General features: G+C 45.2%; 1 protein-coding gene across 1 annotated transcript in view; it reads right to left on the bottom strand.

The window, feature by feature from the left end:
• The window catches only part of LOC311235443 (vesicular glutamate transporter 1-like), a gene marked incomplete at both ends in the record, with an annotated part of 55,177 nt that overhangs the window by 3,265 nt on the left and 32,591 nt on the right, over positions 1-19,321 (bottom strand). The window contains 10 exons of the mRNA XM_084322906.1: positions 179-248; positions 1,125-1,252; positions 1,591-1,701; positions 2,858-2,990; positions 5,850-5,999; positions 8,861-9,003; positions 11,915-12,001; positions 14,036-14,123; positions 14,793-14,907; positions 16,795-16,913. Of these exons, the coding sequence (XP_084179032.1) occupies positions 179-248; positions 1,125-1,252; positions 1,591-1,701; positions 2,858-2,990; positions 5,850-5,999; positions 8,861-9,003; positions 11,915-12,001; positions 14,036-14,123; positions 14,793-14,907; positions 16,795-16,913 (1,144 nt within the window). The remainder of the gene's footprint in view (positions 1-178; positions 249-1,124; positions 1,253-1,590; positions 1,702-2,857; positions 2,991-5,849; positions 6,000-8,860; positions 9,004-11,914; positions 12,002-14,035; positions 14,124-14,792; positions 14,908-16,794; positions 16,914-19,321) is intronic.

The raw sequence follows: 19,321 nt of genomic DNA, 5'->3' as shown, positions 1-19,321 counted from the left end.
TAACCCTTTACTATCACACTACAGACGGTATCACAGGGTTAACCTTCTGTAGTGTGGTAGTGAAAGGGTTAACCATTTGGTAGTGCGGCAGTGAAAGGGTTAATGGAGAGTTGACCATCATGTTGGGTGAGAGAGAGGGATGAGGTGGACAAGAAGAGGAAGAGAGGAATATACACACCATAGAATATAACACCTCCATAATGAACGAGTGAGGCAATGAGAAACACACCCTGCCACTCCTCCCGCGTCTACAGCGAGAGAGAGAGAGAGAGAGAGAGAGAGAGAGCAGAGAAAGGAGAAGAGGAGTGACTATTAGTAGAAGATGAAAACATGAGTTTAGAAGGAAAGGTGGTTAAAAACGAATGGACGTGAGAGATAGATGGTGCAGAAATGAACTATAAACGCCTTCAACGGAGATATGTTGGCAGATGAGAACATACCTCCACGCTGTTCCTCTGTGTGTATTTGGATTTAAACCAAACCAGGCGTTCTCAAAATGCGGCCTGCGGGCCAACGGCGTCCCTCGGAAACGTTCCCGGTGGCCCACGATGAGTTGTTATGGTGTGAATGCATGCGTAGTATTTGATTCCCTTCCACTATTTTTAAACCAACCTACAACGTCACACAGTACTTGTCTTTTAACACTTTCAACGCCAGGGATTAGTCTTATCCTCGTAGCTAGAGCGCCAGCTATCTAGAGCCTATTTTCACTGTGCGTCACTATTTTTGCAGAGCTATATCTATATTCTATATTATAGCTATGGATACAATACTATGGTCATTTGACAGTAACTATCTTCTGTCCTGTTAGCTAGCGGTTTTCTGCGGTCCTCAATCCAATGTTGGGTTCCAAAACTTTGAGAACCCCTGATTTAAACTCTAAAATGAGGATGAGTTTCAATCTCAGTAACTGTGTAATGAATGACGGAGCATCTATATTGTGAGCGATTCTGAAACATGGGTTGCATTTGCAGTGTGAGTGTGTAAAACAAGTATGCTAGCAGACGTTATCCACTCGAACGGTAACTGAACGTCTGACGCACACTGAGATTGCGTCGACTGTAATCGTGTGTAGATGTTTTGTATGAAATACAGCACAACCTGTATTCAGAACGAGATCTCACCTTGTGTTTGGTCATGGTACCGACTATAAGTGGGCACACCATGCCAGACAGAGTGCCGACGCCGTTAGAGATGCCCATGAGGATGCTAGCGTAGCGAGGGGCGATGTCCAGGTGGTTGACGTTGAAACCTTGTGAGGAAGACGTATTTACAATATTAGCATTGGAATCATCACTATGGTAAAAGACTATCCGCTGCCAAACGCTTGAGTTGTAACTAAACTGTAAGCCAAGTATTCAAAGGTAACACCTCTCTTGATTAGGCCTTGGCCTCGGCCTAATCAAAGTAATTATGCGTTTCTCGATAGAAGAGATCAAAGCAAGCTCCCTCTGCGGACTCAGAGGTTGGAGCGAGGCAACTCGGAGAGCTCTTTTGATCTGTTTTACGTTACGTGAGAGAACTCCACAACAGCGATAAGAGGTCAGGATCTAGGACACAGAGAGAAATACGCCATAATACTAGTTTCACCTGAAATGGCGAAGCCCGAGAAGCCCACGGCCAGGACCAAGAAGGTGATAGCGATGGCCTTCGTGTGGGAGAAGCCGACCACCAGGAGAAAGGTTGCCTCCATCCCAAAGCCTGCAGATGAAAGACAGATATTACCAGGGACGTGTTTCATTTGAACAAGGCTACACACTTGGTATTGGGAGATAAACTCCAGGGCTTTCCCCAGGAGAACAAGATGGTGCTGAGTCATCACCGTGCCCCCCGTCCGGGAGGCAAAAACACGTGCAATAAAGAAAGACATTCGCTGTCATTTCTGTGGGACCGATGAACAATTGCTACTGCAATGCTGTAGCTAATTGTGGATCCTAATAAACTGAATTATAAGGAAATGATGTTCACAAGGTACAGGGATGAGGAAGGGATTTGACATTCACGGGTGTTTAAATTTTCTTTTTTAGTCTTTCATGTTTTACATATATAATTTTAGTTTTTTGTTTTGCATATATATTATATATATATATATATATATATGTTTTGTAAAGTTTTAAATTACAGTAGTACACTCATTTGAGTAATGGAAAAGGGGTAGGATAAAATAAGTGAATACTTCATCCTATTGAGTTATGTTTTGCTTTTGTTTATTATAATTTCTTTTTTCATTTCATTTCTTGAGATCAATGATTTGTTTTGATTTCATATTGTTTGTTTGTATATTGTATTTTATTTACATGTTCGAAATAAAGATTCCAAATAAAAAAAAATCAAATCAAAACTAAACGAAACTAATAAACTGAACAAAACAAGACGTCTTTATCCCAAATGTTTTAGACTCCTTCCTCGTTATGAGAGGCTCTCGAGGGCGATGGGACCTGACATAAGAGAGCCTCCACACGCCTGACGCAGCAGAGACTATAGATGTGTACTGGATACGCTTCCTCTCTCTCTCTCTATTGATCTCATCCAAGTTCAAAAATAGTGTACAGACAGACACAGCACTGTCGCTTTACACCCAGTCATCGTTCTCCACCTCGTGCCGCTGACTCCACAGTTAACCCCGTGATGACACAGAAACACCTCAAAACACCTGTTCAGGTCCATGGAAGATAAGATAAGATATTCCATTATTGATCCCCTTGGGGGAAATCCGGGCATCATAGCAGCACGTCTCTCTCTCTCTCTCTCTCTCTCTCTCTCTCTCTCTCTCTCTCTCTCTCTCTTCTCTCTCTCTCCCCTCAGTCTCTCTCTCTCTCTCTCTCTCTCTCTCTCTCTCTCTCTCTCTTTCTCTCACCTCCACAGTTCATGAGCTTCCTGACGTTGGTGGTGGTCATGATGTTGTTGCACCGCAGGTAATCAGCCAGCTGGCCCCCGATGGGCACGATGATGGTCATGACCAAGTGGGGAAGAGCAGACACTATGCCCACCTGCAGGAAGAAAGAGATGCACAGGGGTGAGGGATTGTTTTAAAGGAGCTATAGATTCTAGACTCTAGTCTAGACCAGTGGTTCTCAAATTACGGGTCGTGACCCAAATTGGGGTCACGGTTAGGTGACAGTGGGGCAAGTAAAAAAAGAATAATAAAAAGAAATATATATTTTTGTTCTGGCAACATATTTTGGCTAAATATGCCTAATTTTATAAATGTGTATTGATAACATAGTGCTGTAATAAAATGTTCTAATAAATATGCATGATCAAGTTCAACAACGTGTGCTTTTATTTTGATATTCCTTAATTCCACGTTTTGAAATTATGCAATACATTAACACATCCACCGCCGTTCACGTTGTACAGCGTTATTGCCCGCCATGCGTTGTCTGCCAAACCACGCTGTACAGCGATATTGAGATCATATTAAATTTTTTCGCCATGGCATTCATAACTCAGCCACCCAGCCTCTGGTGATACAGTGGGACTCTGCACAATATTGCAACGCCTCAATACCGCCGCCTGGTGGATGATCGAGCGAGTTACAACCGGAAGTGGCAATCGGTGCATCTGGGAAATCCGTCCGGCAGTCACATATTGTTGCGGGACTCCAGACATACACTGGCGTGCATATGGATCGCTGCCATAACTCAATAATCAATATGATTTGGGCGTTTATTGCGCCATACAAACCGGAAATGGATCTAGGAGATCGACGTCAAATAAGTGGGATCTTTTTCCTCCAGTCTCGTCTGCGAACGGTAAGAGGACGCTAACGTCATTTTCAGCCCAATTGTCTATTCATTTCACCGCAAACCGATCTTTTGTATTTTATCTTTTTATTATTTTTTAAACAAACACATAAACAAACATGACAACACACGATAAGATATACAAGCATTAGTTGACAGTGCACATCCAATGAAATCACATTTTAGTTAATTGTCTTATATAGGATATACCCTTAATACCTGTTATCTAAAAACCTACACACATATGCTCTAGCTCGTGCCCCCCCCTCCCGGACCCCCCATTGGATAATCCATCCATTTTCCCTCGCTCCTAACCAGACATTACCATTATATGCTAGCTTTTATTTTCTCCACCACTTCTAACCACAATGTCATTTTGGATTCATTGAGACCCAAAATTCTTGCTGTAGATATTTCTTGATAGATCACATCGAGATATGTAATAATCCAGACCTTTCGGCAATTTTTTTTCGGTTGGAACCATCGTGATCAGCTTTTTAGCCAAACCGATCTTATCAATATATCACCCATACTACATAAAGCATTTACTGACGATCACGGAATTATAAACGACCCCCCCCCCCCCCCCTGTCATCCGCGCATGATGACGCATAACGTATACGATCATGTACAGTTGCATTTTTTAATATAGCGTGTCTAGGGAATAGACGGCAATCGATAATCTATATATGCGTTTAGGCCTATAGCTCACGTTCTAGGAATTACTGCAGAAAACGATAAAAACATACTTATATTCTAGAAGGTATTTTTGTATGAATATATGAATGAAAAAGTATAACATTCCTACATCCTGAACGATAGATAATCGATGTTGAATGGGCCATAGTAATGTCAATTTAGCAATACAATTTAAAAGGTTATAGCCCTGCAAAGAAGGTGAACATCTCCATAGGCTTAGAGTGGTGGCAGACTGGCTATATTGATGGATATAAGTCATGGCAGGGAATGTGTTAAGTGTGGGGTCCCCAAAAAAAGTCCTAAATAAAATGGGGATTCTCAACCTGTGTCATGTAAAAGACCCTATCTCCATTTGAAAAGATTCTGTTCCTGGGACCCCCACATCCGAGCAGATGTATTATTGTTAGATATGATTAAGTCCAGAATTCCATAACTGTGTCTATATACTGTAGCTGAGGAGATACCAGTAGAGAGTTCAAACCTTACATGTTCTCCTACTGAGCTAACTTAGACAGAACAGTGAAATGGACCCCACTTTTTCTAAACTACTAGGTGAATGGAAGTGAATGAACTATGTAAATGGTAAATGGTACATTTATATAACAGCTTTTATCCAATGTGCTTTACAATTTGTTCCTCACATTTTACCCATTCACTCACACATTCACACACCGACGGCGGAGGCGACCATGCAAGGAGCCAACCTGCTCATCGGGAGCAATTAGGGGTTAAGTGTCTCGCTCAAGGACACATCGACACGCTACTCGGGAGGAGCGGGAATCGAACCGGGAACTTCTGGACGACTGCTCTACCTCCCAAGCCACTCTCGCCCCACATGTACACAGTGAGAAGATCTCTATATGCTGTATTAGAACTCTTCAGGTGCAGTTCATTACGCCCAGGTCTAGTTCTTGGTACCTTGCTGATCTCGAATCCAAACACTTCCTCGAAGTAAATTATATAATTTGTGATGAATAGTTAAAAAGGGGTAGGAATAAAAAAAAAAAAAAAAAGTGTATACTTCTTCCCGTTTATTATCTTTTGTGTATATATGTCAAATTAACAGATATATTTTAGTTTTTAGAAAATCTTTCATTCATTCATACACAGCGAGAACTCTTCGGGTGCAGTTCATTACGCCCAGGTGCATTTCATTACGCCCAGGTGCAGTTCATTACGCCCAGGTGCAGTTCATTATGCCCGGGTGCAGTTCATTACGCCCCCAGGTGCAGTTCATTACGCCCGGGTGCAGTTCATTACGCCCAGGTGCAGTTCATTATGCCCAGGTGCAGTTCATTACGCCCAGGTGCAGTTCATTACGCCCAGGTGCAGTTCATTACGCCCAGGTGCAGTTCGTTACGCCCCCAGGTGCAGTTCATTACGCCCAGGTCTGGTTCTCGTTACCTTGCTTATCTCGAATCCAAACACCTCCTCGAAGTACGCCGGTTGGCTGATGAGCAACAGGTAGAAGGTCCAGCTCCTGCAGAAGTTGGCCACGATGATGGCGTACACGGGCATGGACGTGAAGAAGCACCTCCAGGGCGTGTTGAATTTCTGTAAGCGCACAGTGTGAAACACGCAGACGTGTTAAGAGGGTTAAACAGCGTACACCGTGGGGAATAACAGCTGTAGATTCTGGTGATGATCGCTCTTGTGTTTCAGTGGTTTCCTCCTGAATGTTATGTGATTCAAAAACACACAAGGCAAAGACGTGGGTTAACCCTTTCACTACCACACTACCAAAAGGTTAACCCTTTCACTGCAACAATACAGACGGTTAACCCTTTCACTGCCACACTACCAAAGGGTTAACCCTTTCACTGCGACAATACAGACGGTTAACCCTTTCACTGCCACACGACAAAGGGTTAACCATTTCACTACCACACTACAGAAGGTTAAACCTTTACTACCACGCTATAGGCTGTTAACCGGCTGTAACACTACAGACGGTTAAGTAATATATAATATATATATATATATATATATATATATATATATATATATATATATATATATATATATATATATATATATATATATATATATATATATATATAATACAATAATACACAGAGCTTTTAGAAATAATAATAAACTTTATTTGTAAAGCACCTTTCATACAATAATTGTATGAAAGGTGCTGCACAGCAGTAAGGTAGATTTAATGGACATGAAATAGACATAAAATTGGCATAAATATAGACAGGCATATAAGATGAACAGAGAATTGACATAAAATGAGCAGAGAATTGACAAAGTAAAAGCAATAAAATGCAGACATGAAAATAGATGGTACAATAATCTAAGTAGCAGAGTACATTAAAAGGCTATGGTGAAGATGTATGTTATTAGCTTTACTTTTGAAAATGTTTAATAAGCTAGCCCCCCTAATGTCCCCGCATAGTGAATTTATAATTAAAAAATTAATGTTGTTGTTTACATGTATCCCTACTTCCCATTTCCCCACGTGGAATTCATCTGATTGGATAGATGACATGCTGGTCCTCTAGTGTGACATCCAGTGACTGAATGTTTTTATTTTTTTTATCAAATCTTTCTCCCATTTTCCATATTTTCTCCCATCCCAATTTCGTATCATCCAATTCGACCCTCCCCTGTCACGAACGCTGTTTCTTGCCTCCCACAAGTCGGCTGCAATGTGGACTAAGTCATACATAGCACAAGTCCCCTCCGATACTTGAGGTAACAGCAGTCGCATCTTTTCACCTGCGCAGCTCGATCTCTCAGTGGCGAGGAGTAACGCGTGGGAGGCTCACGCTGCCCCCGACACTTCCTGATTCTACTGCGCAGGCGCACCAACCGACCTGTAGGAGTCGCTGTCCACAACGCCCGATCCCCACCCATCAGTTTCCCACCCCCTAATACAGCCAATGTGTATTAGTACGGACGACCAGCTAAACTGAAAGCAATGTGGAGCGCTGGGCTCGAACAGGCGAGCCCAGCGTCTCCAGTATTCGTGGCGAGCGCCTTGCCCACTACGCCACGTAGCCGCCCTCCAGTGACTGAATGTTATCTATAGCACCTTTAATTAAAACATTTTATTACAATTAAATACTTTATTTTTATTTTTTTTTAAGACATGGATTGAGTGTAATTTAAATTCACGAGTAAGACCTCCTACCCCCCTCCCTCCAATGGAAGGGTTTTTTTTATTTATTTTTTTAATCAAGGATTAGGCTTAATCCGCCTAATCCGCCCTATAACACACGGTCAGCATCAGACCAGAGCATATTGTGGGATGAAGAGGTTCCAGTGGATTGTTCTGTTCTGGATTAGTACAGAGCACACAAATCAATACAGGTTAATATGGATTGTGCACATGAATAGCAAGAAACACTAGTTTAATCACCTGTGTACATTGTCTGGTTGGATGCCAAACTTCTTTTCGCTGTACTGTACTTGTGCTGTATGATGACAATACATTTTAAGCTCATCTAATGTAATTATAATCGACTAATACTAGTCAGAATCAGCGTCTAATAATAATAATAGACCATGAGACTGGATTCATCTTCAGCTTGTCTAGTTTCCTACACACTTTATTATTTCATGTAGGTTTTTAACAGCCTCTAAGCTCTTTGTTCAAAGATATTTGTACCTGTGCCAAGCTTTAGTTCTATAGCTAAATCCTTGCCAGATTGCTGCAGTACTTTGTCTAGTTGGACACACTATCTATATTATTGACAGTAATTTCATTGCATTTCCAATTAAGTTGCTCACTCCACATTCACACAATCCATTGTTTATTGCTATTGTTTGGATTGTAGGCAAGGTTACAGAATAAAAGGTAGAACTACCAACTTGTCAAATCACACTTTTCTTAAACGATCCTGTGAAAGACGATTATGATATTATTATTATTATTATTAGCCAGTGTATTCATATTGTACCATGAGAAACCTATATGAATGGTAAATGGTGCATTTATATAACAGCTTTTATCCAAAGCGCTTTACAATTTGTTCCTCACATTCACCCATTCACTCACACATTTACACACCGACGGTGGAGGCGACCATGCAAGGTGCCGACCTGCTCATCGGGAGCAGTTAGAGTCTTGCTCAAGGACACTTCTACATGCTGCCTGGGAGGAGCGGGAATTGAACCGGGAACCTCCGGATTAGCAGACGACCTCCCCGAGCTACTGTCGCCCGACATTATTATTATTATTATTATTATTATTATTATTATTATTATTATTATTATTATTATTATTATTATTATTATTATTATTATTATTATTATTATTATTATTATTATTATTATTATTATTATTATTATTATTATTATTATTATTATTATAATTATTATATGGATATTGATATTATTAACTTCAACTAATATCAGTATAGCCAGTATTTCTGCACCATGATAAATCTGTATGTACTCACTGTCACTGGAGTGGTATTCATAGTCGACACGCCTATGCTCTCCTCGATGTACGTCCTCTCCTCCTCTGTGATGGTGGGATGAGCGGCCGGACTCTCGTAAGACACCAGGATCCAGAAGCAGTACCAGAGGATCCCAAAGGTGCCTGGAGGGAGGGAGACAACGAGGACAAGAGGAGGACGGAGAAGAAGAAGAACAACAACAAAGGAGGAGTCTGAAGTGGAACCGAGGAGTAAAAGAACAACGGGCCAGGAGGAGCTTTGAGGAGGTGGGACCAACCAACCGACCAGCTAACGGGCTAGGAGGAGCTTTAAGGAGGTGGGACCAACCAACCGACCAGCTAACGGGCTAGGAGGAGCTTTGAGGAGGTGGGACCAACCAACCGACCAGCTAACGGGCTAGGAGGAGCTTTAAGGAGGTGGGACCAACCAACCGACTAGCTAACGGGCTAGGAGGAGCTTTAAGGAGGTGGGACCAACCAACCGACTAGCTAACGGGCCAGGAGGAGCTTTGAGGAGGTGGGACCAACCAACCGACTAGCTAACGGGCTAGGAGGAGCTTTAAGGAGGTGGGACCAACCAACCGACCAGCAAACGGGCTAGGAGGAGCTTTGAGGAGGTGGGACCAACCAACCGACCAGCAAACGGGCTAGGAGGAGCTTTAAGGAGGTGGGACCAACCAACCGACCAGCTAACGGGCTAGGAGGAGCTTTAAGGAGGTGGGACCAACCAACCGACCAGCTAACGGGCTAGGAGGAGCTTTGAGGAGGTGGAACCAACCAGCAAACAGGCCAGGAGGAGCTTTAAGGAGGTGGGACCAACCAACCGACTAGCTAACAGGCCAGGAGGAGCTTTGAGGAGGTGGGACCAACCAACCGACCAGCTAACGGGCTAGGAGGAGCTTTGAGGAGGTGGGACCAACCAACCGACCAGCTAACAGGCCAGGAGGAGCTTTGAGGAGGTGGGACCAACCAACCGACCAGCTAACGGGCCAGGAGGAGCTTTGAGGAGGTGGGACCAACCGCCGGCAGACATGTGGGTAGGGGACGGGCCGCGTCTATACTTTCCGTAGCCGCATTTCTGGCAGACGCTCTCTGATTGGCCACTGTTGCCCAATCGCGTGACGAGCTGTGTCTTTGCCCATTTCCGCGTTGAACAGCCTGCAAACTACCTGGCGTTCTATCGCCATGCTCTAAGACAAACTAACCTTAACCAACTTCGAAAGAGTGCCTAAGCTTAACCGTCGAAAGAACTTGCCGTCACGCTCTAAGACAAACTCTAACCTTAACCAACTTCGAAAGAGTGCCTAAGCTTAACCAGTGTAGAAACAGGCGTCGGCCAATCAGAGAGCGTCTTGCCAGAAATGCGGCTACGGAAAGTATAGACGCGGACGGGCCAGTTAGCTAGTCTGCATGGGAAATATACTAAAGTCAACGATAGGTATGGGCACCGATTTATTTTATATTCGAATAGTCATTAAGTTAAAAGAAAATCAAATTGTTTATGCGAATATTGTTTTGTCTCAAAAAATTAATTTTCCGGCACCTACACTGTGTAGTGTATTGAGAGTAGGGCTGACCCAATAGTCGACTGCCAACCTCTTAGTCTAATGCAATTTTTATCTTTTTTTTATAATAATAATAAATAATGGTAGAAGACCATTATTATCGGTAGAAGACCAAATAATATTTAAATTGACATTTTTTCTAATATCATTCTTTCCAAAAGTAAAGACGCCTAGAAGCGTGGCTAACGCTAATGGTGCGCATACCAGCGAGGCTAACTGCCTAAGAAAATGGGCACAGAGGCACTGAAAGAGGATTTCACCCATCTAATGAACACACTAGACTAGACAAATATCAAGATGTATCCATCAGTGGTCCAATTGCATGCTTTCGCAGAGGACAAGAAGCCTTCGGTCGACTCCTTCGGACATTAAGCACCCCCCACAGCCCAAATGGAATGATTTAAAAAAAATATATATTTATTAAAGATTTTATTTTTTATTTTTTATTTTTTCAGTCGACCAGTCGACTATCGTCAAATTTCGGCCAATCAAAGTCGACTATCCAAACCCTTAGTCGGGGACAGCCCTGATTTAGAGGGGACCCAATTAACTGTTACACCACTGAACGGAATGCTGGGTACAACTCGCTAGCTAGCCAGGTAGCGTAACAGTCTGTTAACAGCTGGGAGAACAGAAAAGAAAGACTGGAGATGTTACATGGTAGCAACGTTTTGTATGTTTGCCATGTTGTTTCACTAAGCTTACAATCAAGCATCAGTGATGTAACTTTCGGAATTAATGCTTTTGTTCCCAGAACATACGCTAGCCTGGTCTGCTAGTGTTAGCTGTTAGCAATGACAGCAGCCGGCTAGCTCGCTTGTTGGATTATATAACAGTATCATTATGTTTTTTTTTTTTATCCACTTTTTCTCCCATTTTCTATATTTTCTCCCATCCCAATTTCGTATCATCCAATTCAACACTCCCCTGTCACGGACGCTGTTTCTTGCCTCCCACAAGCCGGCTGCAATGTGGACTAAGTCATACATAGCACAAGTCCCCTCCGGTACTTGAGGTAACAGCAGTCGCATCTTTTCACCTGCGCAGCTCGATCTCTCAGTGGCGAGGAGTAACGCGTGGGAGGCTCACGCTGCCCCCGACACTTCCTGATTCTACTGCGCAGGCGCACCAACCGACCTGTAGGAGTCGCTGTCCACAACGCCCGATCCCCACCCATCAGTTTCCCACCCTCTAATACTGCCAATTGTATTAGTACGGACGACCAGCCAAACTGAAAACAATGTGGAGAGCTGGATTCGAACACGCGAACCCAGCGTCTCCACATTGGTGGCGAGTGCCTTGCCCACTACACCACCTAGCCGCCCATACAGTATCATTATGTTAACGTGGGTTTATTTTTATTTTTATTGTTATTCGAATAGATTCCAGTGACCCAATGATGACAACAATGATTAATCTTTCTTCATTCTGAATTATCTGGGGGAAGGTTCAGGGAAGGAGATCTAGCACACAGGACAAGGTTGACTCACCATAGACGTAGAAGACTGAAGGCCACCCTATGTACTGGACCAGAATTCCAGCTAATGGCATGGCAATCACGGCCCCGGCATAAGAACCTAGGATACAGAGACATGGCATGTACTACATGTAAAAAAAATTATAATAATAATTGTAACTGAGGGGTACAATTCCCTGACTGTATTGATAAGTATGGTATCATTAAACCACTACCGCTTTATGTACTTTAACTACTGGCCATACAGTACACGATATCTAAATATGATGAACACTTTCCCACCATGAAACCAAGTCCACACAAAGGTAATAATCAAATATTTAATATATAGCAAAAGGTACATATAATATTCACCATTACATTTATGATTTGAATGCTCTTGTAAGGCAAATGAGTACTCGTAGGCAAATCAACACTGAATGTCCAATCTCTGGTTACGCAGGAAGCAAGTATACAACCTGGCTCTTAGGGAATTATATCTATGGTCACTTAATGATTATAGCTGGATATACTGTAGGGGTCCTCCCGGTTGTAGGCCGGTAGGGGGGGTAGGAGAGCCGTCGGCAGTATCCCGTCTGGTCAACGATTTCTAGGGAGACTTCACGTACAGAAGACAGTGCAGTAGAATCTTGATCCACAGATGAATACACCTTGGCTCTCTTGTAGGCTGTAGCTGTAGCTGTAGCTCCACAGTGAAGAAGAAGCGAGGCGACCTCAGTCTGGTCTGAGCGCCGTCTCACCTTGACTCCTTTCGGGGTAGATCCAACACTCACCGGTGTTGGCGATTATCCACTCCACAAATCAAAGTACCAAAGCAAATATATATTCCATGCCGCATAGGGCTCAGCAGTCGTCGGGTAGGTAATCCAATGTACAGGTCCACTCGGTCCTCGCCTAGAACTCCTCGGATGAAAGCACCACGCGTGGTCTGCCCAACCTGGTTAAGATTCTAGATAACACGAGGAAGCGATGGGGGTGCTGCTCACTTTTGAACTCTAACCGCACGATGCACCATACATAATAGACTATTATTACTTAATAGAAATACGGTGCCAAACTCTGGCAATTCAGCTATTAATTCGCACGAGGTCTCAATGCTATTCTAAGGCCAAACAGGCCATACTACACCGCACGCGGTATCGTGGGGTGAGGCTTCACGTTCTGTTACTTAGTTGGGTAGAAGGGTAAAGGACTAAGAGGAATTCTACATTTCTTGCGCCATATTTATATGCACGGTGGACAAATAGTGCCACTCTGCTTTCGGTAGCCGTATTCCTGCGCGGAGCCGGGGCTAGTAAGGGCATGTCTCGTCGGTACCTTTGAACTTGAACGCCAGGGGCTGGTCCCTGGCGCCTGGTCCTTTTGTCCAATAAGAGAATGAACTATTATGGGCTGTAGTAGAATAAAGGGATATTCCGTGTATATGTACAAGGAATATACAAGGGATATCAAACGATATACAAATACTATTCAATATATATCCATAAATAAATATATATATTCGGTTTAATCTGATCCTTCACAACAATAATTGAATTTTCTAACTTTTTCTCCCATCACCCAATTTAGTCGTTATGCCAATTCCCTTCCTGGTCGTTGCGCTGCCCTACTGTTAGTCTGGGGAGGGTGTAGACTACCACATGCCTCCTCTGATACATGTGGAGTCACCAGCCGCTTCTTTTCACCTGGCAGCGAGGTGTTTCACTGGGAGAACAGACACCCCGACCGACCAGTAGGAGTCGCTGTTTGCTACGACCAGGACTCATACCCTCATCGGCTTCCCACCCGCGAACACTGCCAATAGTGTTCGTAGGGACGACTGACCAAGCCGGAGGTAACGTTGACAGCTGGATTTCGAACCCAGAGTCTCTGCGGTGGTAGGCGAGTGCTTAGACCTCTACGCTACCCAGAGTCTCTGCGGTGGTAGGCGAGTGCTTAGACCTCTACGCTGCCCAGAGTCTCTGCGGTGGTAGACGAGTGCTTAGACCTCCACACTACCCAGAGTCTCTGCGGTGGTAGGCGAGTGCTTAGACCTCTACGCTGCCCAGAGTCTCTGCGGTGGTAGGCGAGTGCTTAGACCTCTACGCTGCCCAGCGAGAGAAAGAGGAGGGAGGCAGAAACGACGTAAACTCACCACAAAAGGCTGTCGTGGCCAGACGGCTTCTTTCAAGAGGGGGAGCCCATTTGGCCCAGATACCATGACAGGCGGGGTAGGACACGCCCTGTAGCATAGAGGGGAACACACCAGGGAGAGACGTCCATAAGGAAAATCATCATGGTTCAACTAATAGACCTAATTTTAGCATTTTGTTTTGCATTTTGTTTAGCATTTTGTACTTCAGTTTTGTACATCATATATTTTGTATAGTGTTTGGTCTTTATTCTTTAAAAACTTTTACTGTATGAAGCATAATCTCAGGAGAGTCATACAGAACAGAGCGTTTCACTGTAATGTACGTGTAGCTATGTGACAAATAAAGCAAAACTTGAGACTAGACTAGACTATAGTCTCTAAGGCGGCATTTCAGTCCTCTGATGAGGTCGCCTGAAAATAGCCTGAAATATATTTTTATTACAAAATTATAATAATAATAATAATAAAAAAAAAAATATATAATATAAATTATATTTTAATATATATATTTTGTATTAATTTAGTTTTATTGTGTGGTGTATGTGAAGCTCGCCTCCAATAAGAGAGAAATGGAGAGAGAGACAGACAGAGAGGGAGAGAGAGAGACAGACATAGAGAGGGGGAGAGAGAGAGAGAGAGACAGACAGAGAGAGACAGAGAGAGGGAGAGAGAGGGAGAGAGAGACAGACAGAGAGAGAGAGGGATATTTACACAGGAACTATTTCTAAACGCAAAGTAACGTGGAGCAGAGCCTCACCTCCACCAGGCCTTGACATATCCTGACGAGGATCACGCAGCCGAAGTGGAGCCGCGCGGCCGTCGGGATCAGCATGTTCAGGAACGACGTGGCGACTATAGCGAAGCCAAACACCCTGGAGGAGGAGAGGAGAGGAGGAGAGAAAAGGAGGAGGAGGAGATGAGAGGAGAGGAGGAGATGAGAGGAGAGGAGGAGAGAGGAGAGGAGAGGAGGGGAGGAGGAGAGGAGGAGAGAAGAGGAGGAGGAGGAGAGGAGGAGAGGAGGAGAGGAGAGGAGGAGAGAAGAGGAAGAGAGAAGAGGAGGAGGAGGAGATGAGGAGAGGAGGGGAGGAGAGGAGGAGGAGAGCAGAGAGCTAGATTAATAGAGCTGTCTGTTTTTTTTGCCTTTCTATCATTTTCTCCCATCCCAATTTAGTCGTTATCAGAGTCAGAGTCAGAGATTTTATTTGCCATGTATGGACGAATCCACATTGGAATACAGGTGCAGAGCAAACACTGTGTGTCTACAACTAATTAAATAAAAACAGACAGTATAAAAGGACAAATGCTAAGGTTGATATCAACATCCCCTAAAGTGGTCAAGTGCATAATGCATAGAGGCACAATTTACAGTAAAAGTGCATATAATCAAAGTGCGTGATGCACAGACGCACAGAAACAGCACGTCCACAACCTGACTAAATAACACACTAAAATAAAATAGGATAATATACAAATCTATCCTTTGGAGTTATTCAGGCTGCGCACAGCACTGGGGAAGAAACTCTTAGTAAACCGAGAGGTAGAGCATGTGATATGCCAATTCCCTTCCTGGTCGTTGCGCGCATTGCCTTACTGTCGGTCTGGGGAGGGTGTAGAACTACCACATGCTGCCTTACTGTCGGTCTGGGGAGGGTGTAGACTACCACATGCTGCCTTACTGTCGGTCTGGGGAGGGTGTAGACTACCACATGCTGCCCTACTGTCAGTCTGGGGAGGGTGTAGACTACCACATGCTGCCCTACTGTCGGTCTGGGGAGGGTGTAGACTACCACAAGTACCACATGCTGCCCTACTGTCGGTCTGGGGAGGGTGTAGACTACCACATGCTGCCCTACTGTCGGTCTGGGGAGGGTGTAGACTACCACATGCTGCCCTACTGTCGGTTTGGGGAGGGTGTAGACTACCACATGCTGCCCTACTGTCGGTCTGGGGAGGGTGTAGACTACCACATGCTGCCCTACTGTCGGTCTGGGGAGGGTGTAGACTACCACATGCTGCCCTACTGTCGGTCTGGGGAGGGTGTAGACTACCACATGCTGCCCTACTGTCGGTCTGGGGAGGGTGTAGAACTACCACATGCTGCCCTACTGTCGGTCTGGGGAGGGTGTAGACTACCACATGCTGCCCTACTGTCGGTCTGGGGAGGGTGTAGACTACCACAAGTACCACATGCTGCCCTACTGTCGGTCTGGGGAGGGTGTAGACTACCACATGCTGCCCTACTGTCGGTTTGGGGAGGGTGTAGACTACCACATGCTGCCCTACTGTCGGTCTGGGGAGGGTGTAGACTACCACATGCTGCCCTACTGTCGGTCTGGGGAGGGTGTAGACTACCACATGCTGCCCTACTGTCGGTCTGGGGAGGGTGTAGAACTACCACATGCCTCCTCCGATACATGTGGAGTCACCAGCCGCTTCTTTTCACCTGACAGCGAGGAGTTTCACTGGGAGAACGTAATGTGCACAGAGGTTCACGCTATTTCCCCCAGATCCCCTCCCTGCTGAACAGGCGCCTCGACCGACCAGCAGGAGTCGCTGTTTGCAACGACCAGGACTGACAATTGTGTTTGTACTACGGACGACTGACCAAGCCGGAGGTACTGCTGACCGCTGGATCCGATCCCAGAGTCTCTGCGGTGGTAGGTGAGTGCTTAGACCTCTACGCTATCCAGCCGCACCAATGGCGCGCTGTCTGTTTATCCCCGGCGTTCAAAGTACCAGTACGGGTTGCGTGAGCGGACCTGTTTGCTGCAAACTTCTGACAGATGAACCCTCCTGGGATTTGGGTCACGATGTAGCCCCAGAAGAAGGAGCCATGGATCATCCCCACTGTCTCTGGATCCCAGTCGAACTGGGCTTTCTGTTGGGGAGAGAGAGAGAGAGAGAGAGAGAGAGAGAGAGGGAGGGAGAGAGAGAGGGAGAGACAGAGAGAGAGACAGAGAGAGAGGGAGAGAGAGAGAGAGAGAGACAGAGAGAGAGGGAGAGAGAGAGAGAGGGAGAGATAGATATATATAGAGACAGAGAGAGAGAGAGGGAGATATATATAGAGACAGAGAGGGAGATATATATAGAGAGAGATATATATAGAGACAGAGAGAGAGGGAGATATATATATATAGAGACAGAGAGAGAGAGGGGGGGGAGAGGGAGAGAGAGAGGGAGGGAGAGAGAGAGGGAGAGGCAGATAAGTCATCACATCCAATAGAGAAGCGGCAACAAAAGAGACAGCCTTATATTTGTTATCTCCACCCGGCTGCAGTTTTGGGGGGGGGGGGGGGTCGTGCGTTTGGTTGCATGTATGTATCGTCTGTCCGCAGCTAATCTCGCATACTATTCATTAATATAGTTTCAAGTTCAAGTTTCAAGTTTCTTTAATAGTTGTCATACAGAAGTACAGAATACTTTCATACAAAATGCTTCTTACTGTTACGCTCCAGAGACTGTGCTAGACAAGATAGTATCAAATAACATAGTATAGCATGTAATTTAGAAGAAGAAAATGAGGTCACAGTGTTCGGTATAGACATATGTACAATATACTCATATTTATTGTGCACGCTGACAGGCCAAGGACCCAAATTCTGGAATATTTTTCTAATTGGTCAACAACGAGTATTTCATTTAAATTTCCATCATTGTTGTCCATTGAAATAGATTCAGTATGAAGAAAGGGAGGGAGAGCGTAAAGAGACCGTGTACAACTGTAATCAGATGCAGCGCTAGTCTTTCATGGCTTTAGGTGGAAGTTTAAATTCCAGTTGACAGCAATACTAGCTGATGCATGATCTGGCTACATTAGAACTGAATGAGTGGACAGGGGAAATGGAATAGATCTGTATTATTGTTATTAAGGCATGCTGCCTGGCGGAGATTCGCACTCTACTGAGCGCACTTTTCTAGTTTGAAATGGAAAGCGCTAGAGATGGCCCAACTGTGCAGCTCTTGGTAGAAACACGTTTTGGTTTCTACTCTAATGAACAGGCAAACTTGAAGAGAGATAGTAGTGTAGTGTAGTGAGATAACCATCCGTTTGAATCATCCAGACAATAATCTGATTGATCACAAACCCTATGAGAGTATCTGGTAGCCGCTCGGACAGTAATGCCTATAGTTTATACTCAGACGTCAGAAGTGTCTGCAAAGCCTCCGGCGAGGCCTACTGTACATGCAGCTGGCCAAAGTTTTCTTTTCCTTTTTTATCTTTTTCCCCCCTTCTTTTTACGTTTTCCTCCCATCCCAATGTTAGTTGTTATGCCAATTCCCAATCCCCTTCCTGGTCGTTGCGCACTCTACCCCCTACCGTCGGTCTGGGAGGGCGGAGACTATCACATGCTTCCTCCGACACATGTGTAGCCAGCCTGCCGCTTCTTTTCATCTGGCAGCGCGGATTCTCACTGGGAGAGTGTAACGTGTGGAAGGTCACACTACCTCTCCTAGATCCTTCCCTCGCTGTGCAGGCGCCCCGACCGAACTGTAGGAGTCGCTGTTTACAACGACCAGGACCCACCCACGCCGGCTTCCCACCCGCTAACACTGCCAATTGTGTTAGTATGGACGGTCGGCCAAGCCGGAGGCACCACAGCCGGGTTCGATCCCACTGGCTCTGTGGTGGTAGACAGACGCTTAGTCCGCTGCGCTACCCGGCCACCCCCAGCTGGCCAAAGTTTTAACTGTGCGTCAAATCGACACAAGCTGACGTGGACAGCGCAGAGCTGGGATTGGCCGCCGCCCTGGGCTGGGTCGGGCCGGGCCATGTATGTGTTCCTCTGACATACTTTTACCATTTATCATCTCGGGAACTCGGTTGGAGCGTTCCATTATGGATCGTGAATAACTACATTACAAACATGGACCAAATCGAAGAAAGACTGGCCGAGGAAGTCCGAAAATATAGCCATTTTGTACAACACAAAGAACACCTACGGGAGACTGCAATTCGAAACTGGCCCCTAGAAATGTCCTAACCCCCCCCCCCCCACCCCCCCCCCCCCCTCTACAGGCTGCGGGCGGCTACGTGGCGTAGTGGGCAAGACGCTCGCCACGAAATCTGGAGACGCTGGGCTTGCCTGTTCGAGCCCAGCGCTCCACATTTGCTTTCAGTTTAGCTGGTCGTCCGTACTAATACACATTGGCCGTATGTGACTCTAGTGACCGACTCCTACAGGTCGGTTGGTGCGCCTGCGCAGTAGAATCAGGAAGTGTCGGGGGCAGCGTGAGCCTCCCACGCGTTACTCCTCGCCACTGAGAGATCGAGCTGCGCAGGTGAAA

Source organism: Notolepis coatsorum (genome assembly GCF_963971535.1).
Source record: "Notolepis coatsorum genome assembly, chromosome: 10".
In the NCBI taxonomy this organism is placed as follows: domain Eukaryota; kingdom Metazoa; phylum Chordata; class Actinopteri; order Aulopiformes; family Paralepididae; genus Notolepis; species Notolepis coatsorum.
The sequence above is the reverse complement of the archived record's forward strand: the minus strand, read 5'-3'. Positions and strand labels throughout refer to the sequence as shown.